Here is a 16,891-nt window from a genome sequence, read left to right as displayed (position 1 = left end):
GGGTTATATATTAATACCTATAATGTCATCAGTTTTTGACAGAGTTTTTCAGTATACACTGTGGCAGGGGAATGGGCCCTTGGGAACAGGGCCCAGTGTATTTGAGTGTGGGAGGGAGAAGGGCGGAGGAGGAGAGGGGTTTCAGTGTGGCCATGCTTCCCAGGTGGCGCAGTGGTAAAGAATCTGCCTGCCAGTGCAGGAGATGCAAGAGACACAGATTTGATCCTTGGGTCAGGAACATCCCCTGGAAGAGGAAATGGCAACCCACTCCAGTATTCTTTCTTGCCTGGAAAATTCCAGGTAAGAATTTTCCTGGAATGGACAGAGGAGCCTGACAGGCTCCATGAGGTTGCAAAGAGTTGGACACAGGACTGAGCACATACACACACATGATTAGAATACCAGCTAACTTGTGCCTTTTGCAAAGTACTCCATAAAACCCACTAGAGGAGGAAATATTATCATCTCCATTTTACAGATGAGGAGGAGGGAAGTGGCTTCTCCAGGGCCACACAGCTGGTGAGAGACAGGGGCTCCAGAGAAAGATCCCCTCACACATCAGAGAATGCGGCCAGAGGTTCAGAGATTATATTTTCCTTCCTTCCCTCCCCGCTTTTTCCCTTTCTAGGCAAAGAAAGTAGTTCTGAGCTGCTTCAATCATCATGTTCCTACTTATTAATCTATGGTATTTTAGATACTACAGAATCAGAATTTTGTAATGCACATTTACTAAACATATTCTGGAAAAAGCAAAACTATGGAGACAGAAAAAAGATCAGCGGTTGCCAAGGGCTGAGATGGGGAGAGGAACAGCTTGCAGAAAAGTTTAGGGAAATTTGGGGGGGTGTGGTGATGAAACTGATCTAAATTTTGATTGTGGTGGTGGTTATGCAGATATATGTATTTCTCAAAATTCACAGAGCTGTACACTAAAAAGGATAAATTTCACTGTATGTAAATTATACCTTAATCTTTGAATGAATAAACGAATGGGAGAAAACTGAACTAGATTCTAGACTCTTAGATTTTTTGGTACCTTGAAAACTTGGCAAGGGACTTCCCTGGCAGTCCAGTGGTTAAGACTGCCTTCCAATTCAGGAGGCATGGGTTTGATCCCTGGTTGAAGAATTAAGGTCCCATGTGCTACTTGGGGTGTGGTCAAAATTTTTTTTAAAAAGAAAGAAAATTTGACAAGTAACAGTGCCCTTAATCATTTACTTACAGCATCAGTTCAGTTCAGTCGCTCAGTCCTGTCCGACTCTTTGCAACCCCATGAATCACAGCACGCCAGGCCTCCCTGTCCATCACCAACTCCCAGAGTCCACCCAAACCCATGTCCATCGAGTCAGTGATGCCATCCAGCCATCTCATCCTCTGTCGTCCCCTTCTCCTCCTGCCCCAAATCCTTCCCAGCCTGAGGGTCTTTTCCAATGAGTCAACTCTGCACATGAGGTGGCCAAAATATTAGCGTTTCAGCTTCAACATCAGTCCTTCCAATGAACACAGGACTGATCTCCTTTAGGATGGACTGGTTGGATCTCCTTTCAGTCCAAGGGACTCTCAAGAGTCTTTTCCAACACCACAGTTCAAAAGCATCAATTCTTCGGCACTCAGCTTTCTTCACCATCTAACTCTCACATCCATACATGACCACGGGAAAAACCATAGCATTGACTAGACAGACCTTTTTTGGCAAAGTAATGTCTCTGCTTTTAAATATGCTATCTAGGTTGGTCATAACTTTCCTTCCAAGGAGTAAGTGTCTTTTAATTTCATGGCTGCAATCACCATCTGCAGTGATTTTGGAGCCCAAAAAAATAAAGTCTGACACTGTTTCCACTGTTTCCCCACCTATTTCCCATGAAGTGATAGGACCAGATGCCATGATCTTAGTTTTCTGAATGTTGAGCTTTGAGCCAACTTTTTCACTCTCCTCCTTCACTTTCATCAAGAGGCTTTTTAGTTCCTCTTCACTTTCTGCCATAAGGGTGGTGTCGTCTGCATATCTGAGGTTATTGATATTTCTCCTGTCAATCTTGATTCCAGCTTGTGCTTCTTCCAACCCAGCATTTCTCATGATGTACTTTGCATATAAGTTAAATAAGCAGGGTGACAATATACAGCCTTGACGTAGTCCTTTTCCTATTTGGAACTAGTCTGTTGTTCCATGTCCAGTTCTAACTGTTGCTTCCTGACCTTTATACAGGTTTCTCAAGAGATAGGTCAGATGGTCTGATATTCCCATCTCTTTCAGAATTTTCCACAGTTTATTGTGATCCACTTAGTCAAATGCTTTGGCATAGTCAATAAAGCAGAAATAGATATTTTTCTGGAACTCTCTTGCTTTTCTGATATTGCTATTTTTTCATATACTCATTCATTTATGATAAAAATGAAAGTCCTGGAGTACAACCCAAGAATCAGAACACCACTAAAAGTGAAGTCTGCTTACAGATTTCCCCGTCATTTCTTTTTTTTTCCCAAGACTTTATTTAGCCAAGTAAATATTTATTTCACCATGCATAGAAATATGAGCAATATGCAGTACTGGTGTTGTTTAGTCGCTAGATCATGTCCAACTCTTTCGAGACCCCATGGACTATGGCCCACCAGCCTCCTCTGTCCATGGAATTTCCCGGGCAAGAATACTAGAGTGGATTGCCATTTCCTTCTCCAGGGTCCCTGTCATTTCTGATCCCTCCACTACCCTACCCCCAGATAATCATGATTCTGAATTTTGTGTTCCTCATTATCTTGTTTTTTTTTAAATATTTTTTTCCACGCATAAATTATGCTGAAAGTGAAAGTTACTCAGTTGTGTTCGACTCTTTGTCACCCCAAGGAATGTAGCCTACAAGGCTCCTCTGTCCATGGGCTTAACCTTATGAATTTGCTATATATATATATATATTTTAGGTCAAGAGGGGCTTCCCTTGTGGTCCAGTGGTTAAGAATCCGCCTTACAATGCAGGGGACATGAGTTCAATCCTTGGTCCAGGAAGATCCCACATGCCACGGAGCAACTAAGCCCATACACCACAACAGAGCTCTAGAGCCTGGGCCCTGCAGCGGTAGAAGCCACCACAGTGAGAAGCCTGAGCACCACAACTAGAGAATAGCCCCTGCCCTCTGCAACTAGAGAACACCCGGGCAGCAATAAAGCTCCGGCACAGCCGAAAATTAATTAATCAATTCATTTTTAAAAACCGGTCAAAAAACAGCTATGCAATATGGTTCAATCCAATATTATACCTAAATGTAGTATTTCCAGTTGTATTTGAACTTTATGAAAAGAATACCATTCCACGTGCACTCTTCTCTGACTTGCAGTTTTTTCACTCAGTATTATATCACTGTGATCCAGCCATACTGCTAGTTTTCATTCATTTTCTACTGCTATATAATTATTCCACATTTCTTTACCTCCTATCAACGGCATTTGGATGTTTTCAGTTTGGGGTTACTGTGAACAATGTTTCTGCCACCGTTCTTGTACATGTCTCCTGGTATATATGTGAAATTCTTGTGGCTGTGTCCCAGAAATACTTACTGGGTCTTATGGTACACAGATGTTCAACTGTATACGATATGACTCACTTTCTGAGGTCCAAATACAATGGCCACTTGGCCCAGGTGAGAATGTGGACAAGATGTACTGAGAAGGACTGTCATGGAGGGTCTGTGGTGGAAATTGAGCACCTACTCTGTGCGCGTGGCAGGGCACCTATAGAATGAGACGGTGGTGCCCTGAGAGGTGAGATAGGGAAGGAAACTCCCCCAGTCACTGTGGGAATTAGCTTCCAAGGGGTGTCCCACCCTGGCTGGGGAAGGGGAGGACTTGGCAAACCAAAGAGGGCAGACAAAGGGTTCTCTCCTAGTTGGCAGTATCTCCATCTGGGATTAGGAAGTTCTGTATCTTTGAAATACCTGGAGGGGAAGGGGCTCAGTGGTACTGAATCCCACTTACCCATCCTACCTCAGTGATCTCTTCCCATATCCTTTATCTCACTTTGCATCTGTACCCTTTTGAAATTCTCCCAGTTGGAGAGAGGTACTATTATTTCCACAGATGAGGTTTGGAGAAGGAAGTCTTGCCCAAAGTTACACCATTTGGGCCAAATGCCTAAGCAAATAATTTCCCCTTCCTAAGCCTCAGTTTCCTCATCTGTAAAATGAAGATGATAACACCTGGGGTGTTATTCTCAGATGGAAGGATTAAATAATACTATGCAAGTAAAGGATTAAGCATGGATCCTGGAGATGCTCCCTAAAAGTCACTTGTTCACTGCTGCTATTGTTGCTATGAAGTTGGTATTAAGAGGAATAGGAACCAAGAATAATCCAATCCCTGCCATCTGCCGCCCAATGACATTGCCTCTTGCAGAGACCCCATGGGATGCAGTGATCATGGCCCATTTTGGCCACTTCTGCTCATCTGGGATGTATTTCATGACTGCGCAGCCCAGTCTCCTCTTCCACCCTGCTCCTAGGCCCCAGAGGCCCTTGTCTTCCTCTGCAGATTTCCTGGAACAGAGAAAGTGAACTGATCAGAACAGGCGAACCAGGCCCCCTCAGGACAGAGGGAGACATCAGAGCCCAGCGGTTCACTCAGCAGAGAATATCTGCTGAAAGTGTAAGTCACTCAGTCATGTCCGACTCTTTGCAACCCCATGGACTGTCCATGGAATTCTCCAGGCCAGAATACTGGAGCAGGTAGCCTTTCCCTTCTCCAGGGGATCCTCCCAACCCAGGGATCAAACCCAGGGTCTCCCGCATTGAGGGCGGATTCTTTACCAGCTGAGCCACAAGGAAAGCCCCGAATATCTGCTGAGCATCTACTATGTACCCGGTCCTGCTCTGGGCACCCAGGACATTGGGGAACAGGACTATACCCTAGTCAGAGGCTAAAGGAGGAGACAGGAGAGAATAGTGTGCTGAATATTTTGATAAGGACTGCAGAGAACTGCTCTATTTAACAGAAAACCAGACAGGCATAGTTGTAAAAGAGGAGGCTTCCCAGGTGGCCAGGGTGGTAAAGAACACACGTGCCAATGCAAGAGACGTAAAAGATGTGGGTTCGATTCCTGGGTTGGGAAGATCCCCTGGAAAAGGGCATGGCAACCCACTCCAGTATTCTTGCCTGGAGAATCCCATTTTCAGAGGAGCCTGGCGGGTTACAGTACACTGGGTTGCAGACTTGGACACGACTGAAGCGAGTTAGCACGCAGGCCAAAAGGAAGGCGTCTCTGGAGACATGCCCTTTGGGCTGAGCGTTTAAGGCCTGGCTGGTGGACTGCTAGGACCATCTGCCCATTTAACAGAAAAGAAGACTGAGCCCATCGTCTGTCCACCGTGCCCGCCAGGCCTCATTTAACCGGACTAGGCGGAGCGCTGCGTTCCAAGTCCGCAGGTCAAGCGCCAGAGCCCGGCCGACTTGCCCGCCCAGCTCCCGGGGCGGGGCCTCGGCCCAGGTGCGCGGCGGAGGCGCTTCGCGGAGGCAGGAAGTGTGTCCCCAGCGGCGGCCCGTGCACCGCTCCCGCGAGACGCTCACCTGCGCCCCAGGTGAGCAGCGAGGGGGGGCGGGGGGAGGGGCCGAGCTGGAGGCGGCTCACCTGGCGGGACAGGTAAGCCCCGCGAGGGCCCGAGGGGGCGCGAATCAGGGCGGCACCAGTGTGGGAAGACCCCCCTCCCGAGGCTACAGCCGGGCGGGCGAGGGTCCCGGGGCCGGTTCCTCCGGGGCCACCCTCCCACTTCCGGGGTGCGCGGGCCGGGCCCGGCCAGGGAGCGGCCTGAGCGGGCGCCTAGGCTGGGCGGGCAGACTGGGGGTGAGGGGGCCGGGTTCGCCCTTAGGGTGGCTCTGGCTTGAGGTGGGAGCCGTGCTTGCTGGGGAGGCGGGGGCGCGCGGGGAGAGGGGGCCATGCACAGCCCGAGGGGCTGTGTCTACAGGCTGGATCCTCCCGCGGGCGGAGGGCCCCTGCAGCCGGAGAGGGTGGTGCTTGCCCCGAGGGCACCGCTGGTGTAGGGGCTGTGCTAGCCCGAGCCGCAGAGCCGGGATCTGGTTCTCCCTTGTCCCCAGGACTAGGTGCCCGAGGGGCCGGGAAACGGGGGGCTGAGACTTTGGGGCCGGAGATCAAGGGTGCACAGATGCCCAGGCACGCGAGTCGACGGCTGTTTTGGTGAACAAGGCTGGGGGGCCCCTCTCGGCCGGTCGGGTGTGCCAGACGCAGCTGGGCTAGTGCGGCCGGGCCTCTCCTGGTCACCTTTGGAGGAAGGGGATGGAACGGAGAGAGACCTCCAATGTGTGTGTTCTCAGGGACTAAGAGGGAGTGGGAGAGCCCCAATTAGAAGTTTGGGGAGGGCGTGCCAGGGTCTGGGGGCTTCTGACCCTGAGGAGGATCCCTGCAGTGCCTTGGGGTGCCCAGAGACCCAGCCCCTCCCAGGTGCCAGGCACAAGCTCTAAGGCCCTAAAAGCAATATCTCATTTAAACCTGAAGGTGGCCCCTGAAGGTATTCCGCTCTCCCCTTGTTAAAGATGAGAAAACTGAGGCCAGGAGTCTTACCCCAGGCACAGCAGGAGCCCCTGCTGAAGCAAGAGACTGGTGTCCCTAGGATTTTGGAGGTGGGGGCAAAAGCAGCAAGAGGGAGACATAGCCAGGACAAAATGGACTAAGATTGACTTCAGGAGGGTTCAGGGTCTAGAAAGAAGTGGGAAACTGAAGCCAGGCACTGTCCTTACCCCAGGTCTTATCCCCTTTTCCTCCATCCCACCCTCCCTCCTAGATGTGCTGTGTAGAATAAAGTACAGGGGCTCTAGAGTCTGACAGACCGCAGTACAAATCCAGCTCCATTCCCTCCCACCTAGGTGTCTCTGGGCAAGTCACTTCACCTCTCTGAGCTTCAGAGTCCTGATCTGTAAAGTGGAGATATAATACTTACAGGGCAATTATGAGCGCTTAAATAAAGCAAAAATCCTCTTGAGCTGGAGCCTGTTTCTGGCCCATTTAGCACAGTGTTGGGCACATGGTAGGTGCTCAGTAAATATTTGTTGGATGAATTTAATGAATGGTGGTGGTGGTGTTCAGTTACTCAGTCATGGCCAACTCTTTGCAACCCCATGGACTGAATCACACCAGGCTTCCCTGTCCTTCACGATCTCCTGGAATTTGCTCAAACTCATGTCCATTGATTTGGCGATGCCATCCAACCATCTCATCCTCTGTCGTCCTCTTCTCCTGCCCTCAATCTTTCCCAGCATCAAAGTGTTTTCCAATGAGTCAGCTCTTCGAACCAGATGGCCAAAGTATTGGAGCTTCAGTATCAGCATCACTCTTTCCAGTGAATATTCAAGGTTGATTTCCTTTAGGATTGACCTGGTTTGATCTTGCTGTCCAAGGGACTCTCAAGAGTCTTCTCCAACACCATAATTCAAAAGCATCAATTCTTTAGCGATCAGCCTTCTTTATGGTCCAACTCTCACATCCATACATAACTAGTGGAAAAACCATAGCTTTGACTATACGGACCTTTGTTGGCAAAGTGACGTCTCTGCTTTTTAATATGTCATCTAGGTTTGTCATAGCTTTCCTTCCAAGGAGCAAGCGTCTTTTAATTTCATGGCTGCCGTCACTGTCCACAGTGATTTTGAAGGCCAAGAAAATAGAGTCTGTCACTGTTTCCATTTTTTCCCCCATCTATTTGCCATGAAGTGATAGGACCAAATGCCATGATATTAGTTTTGTGAATGTTGAGGGTTTTTTTTTTTTTTTCTTAATTGAATTTGTTACAGTATTGTTTATGTTTTATGGTTTGGTTTTTTGAGGCATGAGGGATCTTAGCTCCCTGACCAGGGATCGAACCCACACCTCCTGTATTGGAAGGCGAAGTCTTAACTACCAGACTGCCAGGGAATTCCTGGTTGAGTTTTAAACCAAATTTTTTACTCTCCTCTTTCACCTTCATCAAGAAGCTGTTTAGTTCCTCTTTGCTTTCTCCCATAGGGGTGGTGTCATCTACGTATCTGAGATCATTGACATTTCTCTTGGCAGTCTTGATTCCAGCTTGAGCTTTATCCAGCCCAGCATTTCCCATGATGTACTCTGCATCTAAGTTAAATAAGCAGGGTGACAATACACAGCCTTGACGATCTCCTTTCCCAGTTTGGAACAAGTCTGTTGTTCCATGTCCAGTTCTAACTGTTGTTTCTTGACCTGCATAGAGATTTCTCAAGAGGCAGGTAAGGTGGTCTGGTAGTCCCATCTCTTTAAGAACTTTCCACAGTTTGTTGTGATCCACACAGTCAAAGGCTTTAGCATAGTCAATGAAGGAGAAGTAGATGTTTTTCTGGAATTCCCTTGCTTTTTCTATGATCCAATGGATGTTGGCAATTTGATCTCTTGTTCCTCTGCCTTTCCCAAGCCCGGCTTGTACATCTGGAAGTTCTCAGTTCATATATTGTTGAAGCCTAGCCTAAGGATTTTGAGCTTTACCTTGCTAGCATGTGAAATGAGTGCAATTGTGCGGTAGTTTGAGCATTCTTTGGCATTGCCCTTCTTTGGGATTGGAATGAAAACTGACCTTTTCCAGTCCTGTGGCTACTTCTGAGTTTTCCAAATTTGTTGCCATATTGAGTGCAGCACTTTCACAGCATCATCTTTTAGGATTTGAAATAGCTCAGCTGGAATTCTGTCACCTCCACTAGCTTTGACAACTCCTAAAACCTTGGAGGTAGAGAAGACAGTAATTGAAACCATGAATAGTAACCTCTTGTTCTTACAAATCCTGGGTACCCCAGAGTTCAGTGTAGTTCAAACAGGGTAGATATGCCTACCCTCTTGATCCAAGGGCTAAGCCCAAGACTCAAGGCTCTCCCTATGCAAGCACTCCTGGGCACAGGTTCATCCATGGAGTTGGCAGCTGACCACTCTGACTGCCCCCTTACTCTCAAATAATAGATGGGGTGGCATATGAGTCGAAGCGGGCCACTTGCATTCAAACAGATGTGTGGCTTTGACAATTTATTTAACCTCTCTTTGCTTCAGTATAACAACAATAATACCTACAAATAGGGTTCTGAGAATTAATTGGTTGAGTACATTTAAGCGTTGAGAACAATGTAAGCTATCAATAATTAACTCTTTCACCAGAATCAAACTCCTGAGGTTAGGAAATTTTGTCTATTTTACCACTTCATCCACAGAATTTAGAAGTGTCTGCCACACAGTAGGCTCTCAGTAAATATTCATTAATTGAGTGAATGAATAAATCCATACCCACCCCAGCATTGCTCAGGACAAGGCAGAGGGTTTTTAACCACTTGCCTCCCTGGACTGTGAGGGAGGACTTTCAAGCCACCTATTACAGTTTCAGTTTGGGAACCTTTGGAGGGGGACTTCACCTTACCCTCACCAGACTGCTGTTTCCCCCACTCCAGTCAGCCTGGAGCCTAAGTCCTTTCTTTTTCTACCTAATGGTCCTGGTTCTACCCAGAGGTCAGACAGAATGTGTCAGTCTCCCGAAGTACTTACTGTACCAACCCTGTTCTGGACGCTGATGCAGAAAGGACTCAGACACAGTCCCTGTCCCCTTGGGTCATATAGGCTTATCTTCAAACAGTGGGTTCAAGGCCAACTCAGCTGACCCAGAGCCAAGCAGAATGCTGTGCGGGGAGGGGCTCCCATCTGACTTGAGGTTCTGGAGAGTCCTTGGAGAAGGAGCGCTGTGTGGAGCTGGGGGAATGGGTTGAAGAGTTGCAGGAATAAAGAACTCCTGTATCCTCCTCATCCGCATTCATCACAGCTAACATTCCCTCCCTTTCTCTGTCAACACATACCTTCTCTTTTGGGAGGAACACTTTGAGATTAGGTTGCAGACATCATGAGTCTTTACCCCTAAATGCTTCAGTGTACACTGCCTAAGAATAAGAACATTGTCTTATTTCACACTTAATTTAACATTGGTGATTTAACGTGAACATAATAGTATTAAATAATATGCCGTCTAGTTTTAAATTTTACCAATTATCCAGTTTCTCCTATTGATCCAGGATTCAATCCAGGATCTCACATTCCATTTACTTATCATGTCCCTTAATTTGCACTTGTCTGATGTCTTTTCATGATTACGTTCAGGTTATACATTTTTGGCAGGAATACTCCATAAGCGATGCTGTATCCTTTTTAGCACTTAGTACCAGGAGACACAACCTGTCGGTTTGTCCCATTATTAATAATGTTAACTTTGATCACTTGATTAAAGTGGTGTCTGCCTAGTTCCTCCAGGTTCGTGTTTGTTGTCATTGTTGCTGCTTTTTAAATTGTCACTGGCTGTAGTAAGTAGAAGGGAATAGAGGTGGCCAGAATGGGGGCCTTGATATTATCTGGGTGAGAGATGATGGCAGCTGTGTGTAGGGAGGCAGCATTGATCTGCCCAAAGCACATCACCTATTAAAGCCAGAACTGGGACTGGAATACAGATAGCCTGATGTTCAGTCCCAGTTCCCCTCACATCACCAGTTCTAGCGCACTAGTAAAAGATTAATGTCTCAGAAAATCTAGGCCAAGGATAGTTACTGCCCAGCAAACCCTTCCGTGTGGTCAGAAAGACAGAAAGAACATGAAGTCACTCAGTCATGTCCGACTCTTTGCTACCCCATGGACTGTAGCCCACCAAGCTCCTCCATCCATGGGATTTTCCAGGCAAGAGTACTGGGGTAGGTTGCCATTTCCTTCTCCAGGAGATCTTCCCGACCCAGGGATTGAACCTGGGTCTCCTGCATTGTAGGCAGACGCTTTACCATCTGAGCCACCAGGGAAGTCCTCCATGTGATCAGGGACCTTTCCAAATATATCACGACGTAATGTTCCCACAGGCAGAGTTATTTTCTCCTATAATGCTGCGTATATCCTATGTGTTCCAGCTTTTAAGCATCTGTTTTCCCTACAAAACATGTGTGAATCACAGGAATAGCATCTATAGGTCATTCATGTTTGGTTCTACTGTGCCTAACACAGGGCCAGGTTCAGTGAAATCTGAGCTTGCTAGCAGCCAAGTCAAAAAGGAAAAGAAGATGCATTTTGAGGCTTACTTTCTTGTCTAATCAAAGGCAGCAAAATACAGTGCTTGATGTTAAATGTTGATAGGAGAGCCAGTCTGAGTCATACTGAAACATGGACAGGGGACCTGTTGATTCCCAAGTCTGATCTGAAGGAGGAGGGGAAGAAAGGGAAGGTGGTGAGGATCAGGTTCTGTAGCAAGTCAGATGGAAAGGCATTTGTTGAGCAGCCTCAGGCTCTGTCCTGGTGGGCTTACCAATGGTAGGAAGACACTCAGGGAGACCATTACCCCAAAAGTGAGATCCCAGGAGCTTTTTCTTCTTATGTGGTAAAATATGCCTAACATAAAATATACCATTTTAATTTTTAAGTGGTTTTGATGTTACAGTCCTGTATGTGACATTAAATACATTCACATTGTTGTGTAACCATCGCTACTGTCCATCTCCAGAACGTTTTCATTTTCCCAAACTGAAACTCTGCCCATTATATAATAACTTCCCACTCTCCCCCTGCTTCCAGCAACTACCAGTGTACCATTTTTTTACTGTTCTAGATATTTCATATAAGTGGGACCATAAAATATTTGTTCTTTTGTGTCACGCTTATTTCACCTAGCATAATGTCTCAAGGCTCATCTACGTTATTTGTTGTTTAGTTGCTAAGTCATGTCTGACTCTTTGCAACCTCATGGACTGCAGTACTCCAAGCTCCCCTGTCCTTCACTATCTCCCAGAGTTTGCTCAGATTCATGTCCACTGAGTTGGTGATGCTATCTAATCATCTAACCCTCTGCAGCCCCCTTCTCCTTTTGCCTTTAGCATTAGAGTCTTTTCCAGTGAGTTGATTCTTCGCATCAAGTGGCCAAAATACTGGAGCTTCAGCTTCAGCATCAGTCCTTCCAATAAATATTCAGGACTGATATCCTTTAAGATTGACTGGTTTGATCTCCTTGCAGTCCGAGGAACTCTCAAGAGTCTTCTCCAGCACCACAATTCACAGTTACCAGTTCTTCAGTGCTCAGCTTTCTTTGTGGTCCAACTCCCACATCCATACATGACTACTGGAAACAAAACTTTGACTATACAGACCTTTGTCTGCAAAGTGATGTCTCTGCTTTTTAATATGCTGTCTAGGTTTGTTATAGCTTTCCTTCCAAAGAGCATGCAACTTTTAATTTCATGGCTGCAGTCACTGTCCACGGTGCTTTTGGAGTCCAAGAAAATGAAATTTGTCACTGCTTCCACTTTTTCCCTTCTATTTGCCAATGAAGTGATGGGACTAGATGCCATGATCTTAGTGTTTCGAGTGTTGAGTTTTAAGCCAGCTTTTTCATTCTCCTCTTTCACCTTCATCAAGAGGCTCTTCAGTCCCTTTTCACTTTCTGCCATTAGAGTGGTATCAACTGCATATCTGAGCTTTTTGATATTTCCCCCAGCAATCTTGATTTCAGCTTGTTATTCATCCAGCAGTGGTAAAGAATCCACCTGCTAATGCAGGAGATGTGGATTCAATCCCTGGGTCAAGAACATCCCCTGAAGGAGGCAATGGCAACCCACTACAGTACTCTTGCTGGAAAAATTCCATGGACAGAGGAGCCTGGCAGGCTACCACACACTCTGCATATAAGTTAAATAAACAGGGTGACAATATACAACCTTGTTGTACTCCGTTCTCAATTTTGAACCAATTGTTCCTTGTTATAGCATGTATCAGAATTTCATTCCTTTTCAGGGCTGAATAATATTCCATTGAGAGTCTATAGCTTTTTTTTTTTTTTAATTCATTCATCCATCAGTGGACACTTGGGTGGTTTCCATCTCTACCTATTGTGAATAATGCTGCTGTGAACATCGGTATACAAATATCTGTTTGAGTGCCTGTTTTCCATCCTTTTGGGTGTAACCCAGAAGTGATATTGCTGGATTATATGATAATTTTATGTTTAACTTTCTGAGGAAGCTCCACACTGTTTTCCAGAGTAGCTATACCACTCTCCATTCCCACCAGCAATACACAAAGGTTCCACCCTCTCCATATCGTCTCCAGGGCTTGTCATTTTCTGTTTTTAATAGTTGCCATCCCAGTGGATGTGAAGTCCCAGGAGGTTTTGACATATAGGTTAGAGCACAGAGAGAATTTCCTCTTTGGGGAAGCAAGGGGACGGGGTTCATGGGCATCCTTGGGCCCATCCACATCACAGACCTCAGAAGCCAGAAGTCCGAAGCTCCTTAGGTCCCAGCGCAGGCACGTGCCCCAGCCTCTGACCCTGTCTCCCTCCCGGCCTCTCCCTCACAGGCGTCTGGCTACAGCGGACGATGCAGTGAGCCATGCCCCGCCCCGGACACCCCCGCCCATCATCCGGGCCCCCACGCTTGGGACCGTGGGAGCGGCCAGCAGAGCTATGCCTGGAGACCTACGATGAGCCATCCCGGGCCCCACCGAGCCGCCGCACCCGCAGGCCAGACCCCAAGGACCCCGGGCACCACGGGCCCGAGAGCCTTACCTTCATCTCTGGCTCTGCCGAGCAGACTCCCGAGCCCCCTGCCTGCTGCCTGCTCTGGCGACCCTGGGTGTGGGACTGGTGCCGGGCGGCCTTCTGCTTCCGCCGCTGCCGGGACTGCCTCCAGCGCTACGGGGCCTGTGCGCGGGGCTGCAGCCCCTGCTTGTCCTCGGGGGACTCCCCTGAAGGGGCCGCCGAAGCCAGCTGGGTCAAGGAACACAACGGCGTGCCCCCCAGCCCTGACCATGCGCCTCCCAGCCGGCGGGATGGCCAGCGGCTCAAGTCGGCCATGGGGAGCAGCTTCAGCTACCCCGACGTCAAGCTCAAAGGCATCCCAGTGTACCCTTACCGCAGCGCCACCTCCCCCGCCCCCGACGCGGACTCCTGCTGCAAGGAGCCGCTGGCTGACCCCCCGCCCATGCGGCACAGCCTGCCCAGCACCCTCGCCAGCAGTCCCCGGGGCTCCGAGGAGTACTACTCCTTCCACGAGTCGGACCTGGACCTGCCCGAGATAGGCAGTGGCTCCATGTCCAGCCGAGAGATCGACGTGCTCATCTTCAAGAAGCTGACAGAGCTGTTCAGCGTACACCAGATCGACGAGCTGGCCAAGTGCACCTCAGACACTGTGTTCCTGGAGAAGACCAGTAAGATCTCGGACCTTATCAGCAGCATCACCCAGGACTACCACCTGGATGAGCAGGACGCTGAGGGCCGCCTGGTGCGCGGCATCATTCGCATCAGTACCCGCAAGAGCCGCGCCCGCCCGCAGACGGCAGAGGGGCGCTCAAGCCGGGCGGCCGCCCCAGCTGCCACCGCCCCAGACAGCGGCCACGAGACCATGGTGGGCTCAGGGCTCAGCCAGGATGGTAGGTGGGGTGCCACGCCGAGGGGCGGGATGGAGGAGGCTTTGGCTAGGGAGGGTTACACTGGGCTCTTTGGACGCTGTAGATCCACCCCTCAGCTGGTCCCAGCTTTTCCTCCTTCTGGTTCTCCGGTCCTCTGCATCCCCTCACAGGCTCCTTCTGTCCCCTGCTGCTACCTGCCAGAGGGGCTTCCAGGCCTAGCGAGCTAGTCTGGTTAACAGGACCCAGGTACCCATATGAATTTGGACCTCTGACCTGTGCTGGCCTAACCAAACCCCCCATCCACCATTGTACAGACAGACAGACACACACACACACCCCCTCTGTGTCGCTTTTTAAACATCATTTCTCTACACACACACACACACACACACACACACACGATGTTTCTGTAACCCAGTGCATGTACACACACACACTCCGTGTCATTTTTTAAACTTCGTTTCTACACACACACACACACACACACACACACACACACACACACACACACACGATGTTTCTCTAACCCAGCCCAGGGCTAATAAGTGGGGAGTGAGATTGAAAGGACGTGATAATGACCACTGCCCCTCGTGTTCCCTCCCTAGAACTCACAGTGCAGATCTCCCAGGAGACGACCGCAGATGCCATTGCCAGGAAGCTGAGACCCTATGGAGCCCCAGGTTTGGTCCCGACGTGATGAGGAGTGCGGAGAGGAGAGGGGACAGCCCTCGCGGCCCCCAACCTGCCCCTCTCCCAGCTTCCTCCTGGGGTGGGTGAGGATGGGATCAGAAAGGGAGGAGAGGCCCGAGCAGCCTCTTACCCTATCCCTGTCCTGCAGGCTGGCTCAAAGATTCTGCTGGGAGAGATTCAGGGGGATGCCCCTGAGCCAGGAGGCAGGCAGGTGCCCAGAGCCTGAATGGAAACCCTGGTCACTGGAGAGGAAAGTGGAGGGCGGGGGAGGTGGGCACCCACTGGAGCTGGACAGGCACCCTGTGTGGTTTCTACTGCTATCTTCCTGGCTTTCACAAGCCCCTGGAAGCAGGGTCATTCCCCTTTACAGGGAGCAAGACTGGGGTTGAGAGAGGCAAAGCTGCCAAGTGGCTCACCCACCCAGCTCAAGTCCCCCTCTGTTTCTCCTCAGCAGCTTGTTCCCTGCCCGAGGGCTTTGCATGAGCCCCTCCCCATCTCTGAGCCTCTGTTTCCTCCTTCCTTCCCCCGCAGGATACCCTGCCAGCCACGACTCATCCTTCCAGGGCACCGACACAGACTCTTCAGGGGCACCGCTGCTCCAGGTGACCTGCTAACCCTCGCCAGGCCCAGCGCTGCCTCCCCATCTGAGAGGACAGTCTACAGCATGAGGAGAGGGACCAGAGCCCCCCTTTGTGGGAGGCAAGGCCGTGAGCCCAGAAGCAGTGCCCACTCCGGCTCCTCCCGCCTTGGCTGAATGGTTCCCGAGCCACATGCATTTCACTGGGCTGTGGCGCCCCCGTTCCCCTGGGGTCCCCCGCTGGCCTGGCCCCTGCCTGGGCCTGTCCTTCCTGCCCCGTCTTCAGGAGGCCTGGGTCATGGAAAGCAAAAGCTGAGGAGGGGACTTCTGGGATTGAATCCTGACTCCATCCCCATAACATGCTCCCCCTGTAACATACAACCCATAATCTATCATACAGTCCTCCCCCTCCCCAGGACAGAGCGGGTAACAGCTCAAAGAAGCTTGTCTTAAATGTATTGGGTTTGAGGGCAGGCAGAACCTCTGTCTGGAACTCTGTGGGCAGTGCCCACTCCATGTTATGTTCTGTTGAGCAGTTAGGTTCCTGGCTGGTGTTCTACATACTAATGTGACCATAGTACAAACTTAATAGATATCTGTCTGCTCATCTTGGCTATGATGCTGTCCTTTCTGTCGCATTTGCCTGACTGCTGCCTGGGGCAGGAGACCACGCAGAGCATCCAGCCTGGCCTAGTGCTGTGGGGTTGAGGTCAGAAGGCTAAATTGACAGCGGTAAGGCCCATCTCTGACTCATCACGGTGAGTTCCAGGAGATCGAGACAAGTGCAGCATCTGTACCTTAGAAGGATTTACTAAGTAGCTTCTGTCATGATTGAGAGGTCCGTCTAGGCAGGCCTTTTGCCCCAATTCACTGCCCACAGGTGGGCCTGCTCCTGGCCATCCCTGCAGTTTCTCCACACCCTGAGTGCATGTCAGCCCCCGCCCAGCCCGCCTCAGACCTGGGGCTCCCTCCATCCCCCTGGTGCTGACAGCATTGAGCATCACTGGTGTCTTCTTGGCTCTCCCAACAGTCCTGGGGTGGATCATTCTTTCACAGGGGCTGGGAATCAGAGGCGTTAAGGAATTGAGTGGGTCACATACTAGTAACTGTGGCTCTGTACCCAGAAGCTGGCCTCTTAGCACTTTTGCCCCCAAGCTGGCAAACTGACCTGCTTGGGGTAGAAGTCAGATCCCCTATGTGGACATCAGAGCCCAGCTGGGTTCAG

The 16,891-nt window shown here is 49.5% G+C and overlaps 1 protein-coding gene and 1 non-coding gene across 4 annotated transcripts; one reads left to right on the top strand and one right to left on the bottom strand.

Moving 5' to 3' along the window:
* Window positions 1–5,461: 5,461 nt before the first annotated feature.
* KDF1 (keratinocyte differentiation factor 1) lies at window positions 5,462–16,274 on the top strand. Of its 3 annotated transcripts, none has more exons than XM_043445251.1 (4): window positions 5,462–5,562; window positions 13,350–14,420; window positions 15,005–15,079; window positions 15,621–16,274. In XM_043445251.1, the coding sequence occupies exons 2-4, from the start codon at window positions 13,382–13,384 to the stop codon at window positions 15,701–15,703; spliced, it is 1,197 nt and encodes a 398-aa protein (XP_043301186.1). In that variant the 5' UTR covers window positions 5,462–5,562; window positions 13,350–13,381; the 3' UTR covers window positions 15,704–16,274. The 3 variants fall into 3 exon arrangements, 2 of the variants coding, with proteins under 2 accessions (XP_043301186.1, XP_043301185.1); XR_006265154.1 differs by having other exon boundaries at window positions 5,546–5,624; window positions 15,005–15,168; XM_043445250.1 differs by having other exon boundaries at window positions 5,546–5,624.
* Window positions 10,739–10,810, bottom strand: TRNAC-ACA. The gene has a single exon. It is a non-coding gene; the product is annotated as a tRNA-Cys (tRNA).
* Window positions 16,275–16,891: the final 617 nt, after the last annotated feature.

This window comes from Cervus canadensis, chromosome 24, assembly GCF_019320065.1.
Source record: "Cervus canadensis isolate Bull #8, Minnesota chromosome 24, ASM1932006v1, whole genome shotgun sequence".
Lineage (NCBI taxonomy): Eukaryota > Metazoa > Chordata > Mammalia > Artiodactyla > Cervidae > Cervus > Cervus canadensis.
The sequence above is the reverse complement of the archived record's forward strand: the minus strand, read 5'-3'. Positions and strand labels throughout refer to the sequence as shown.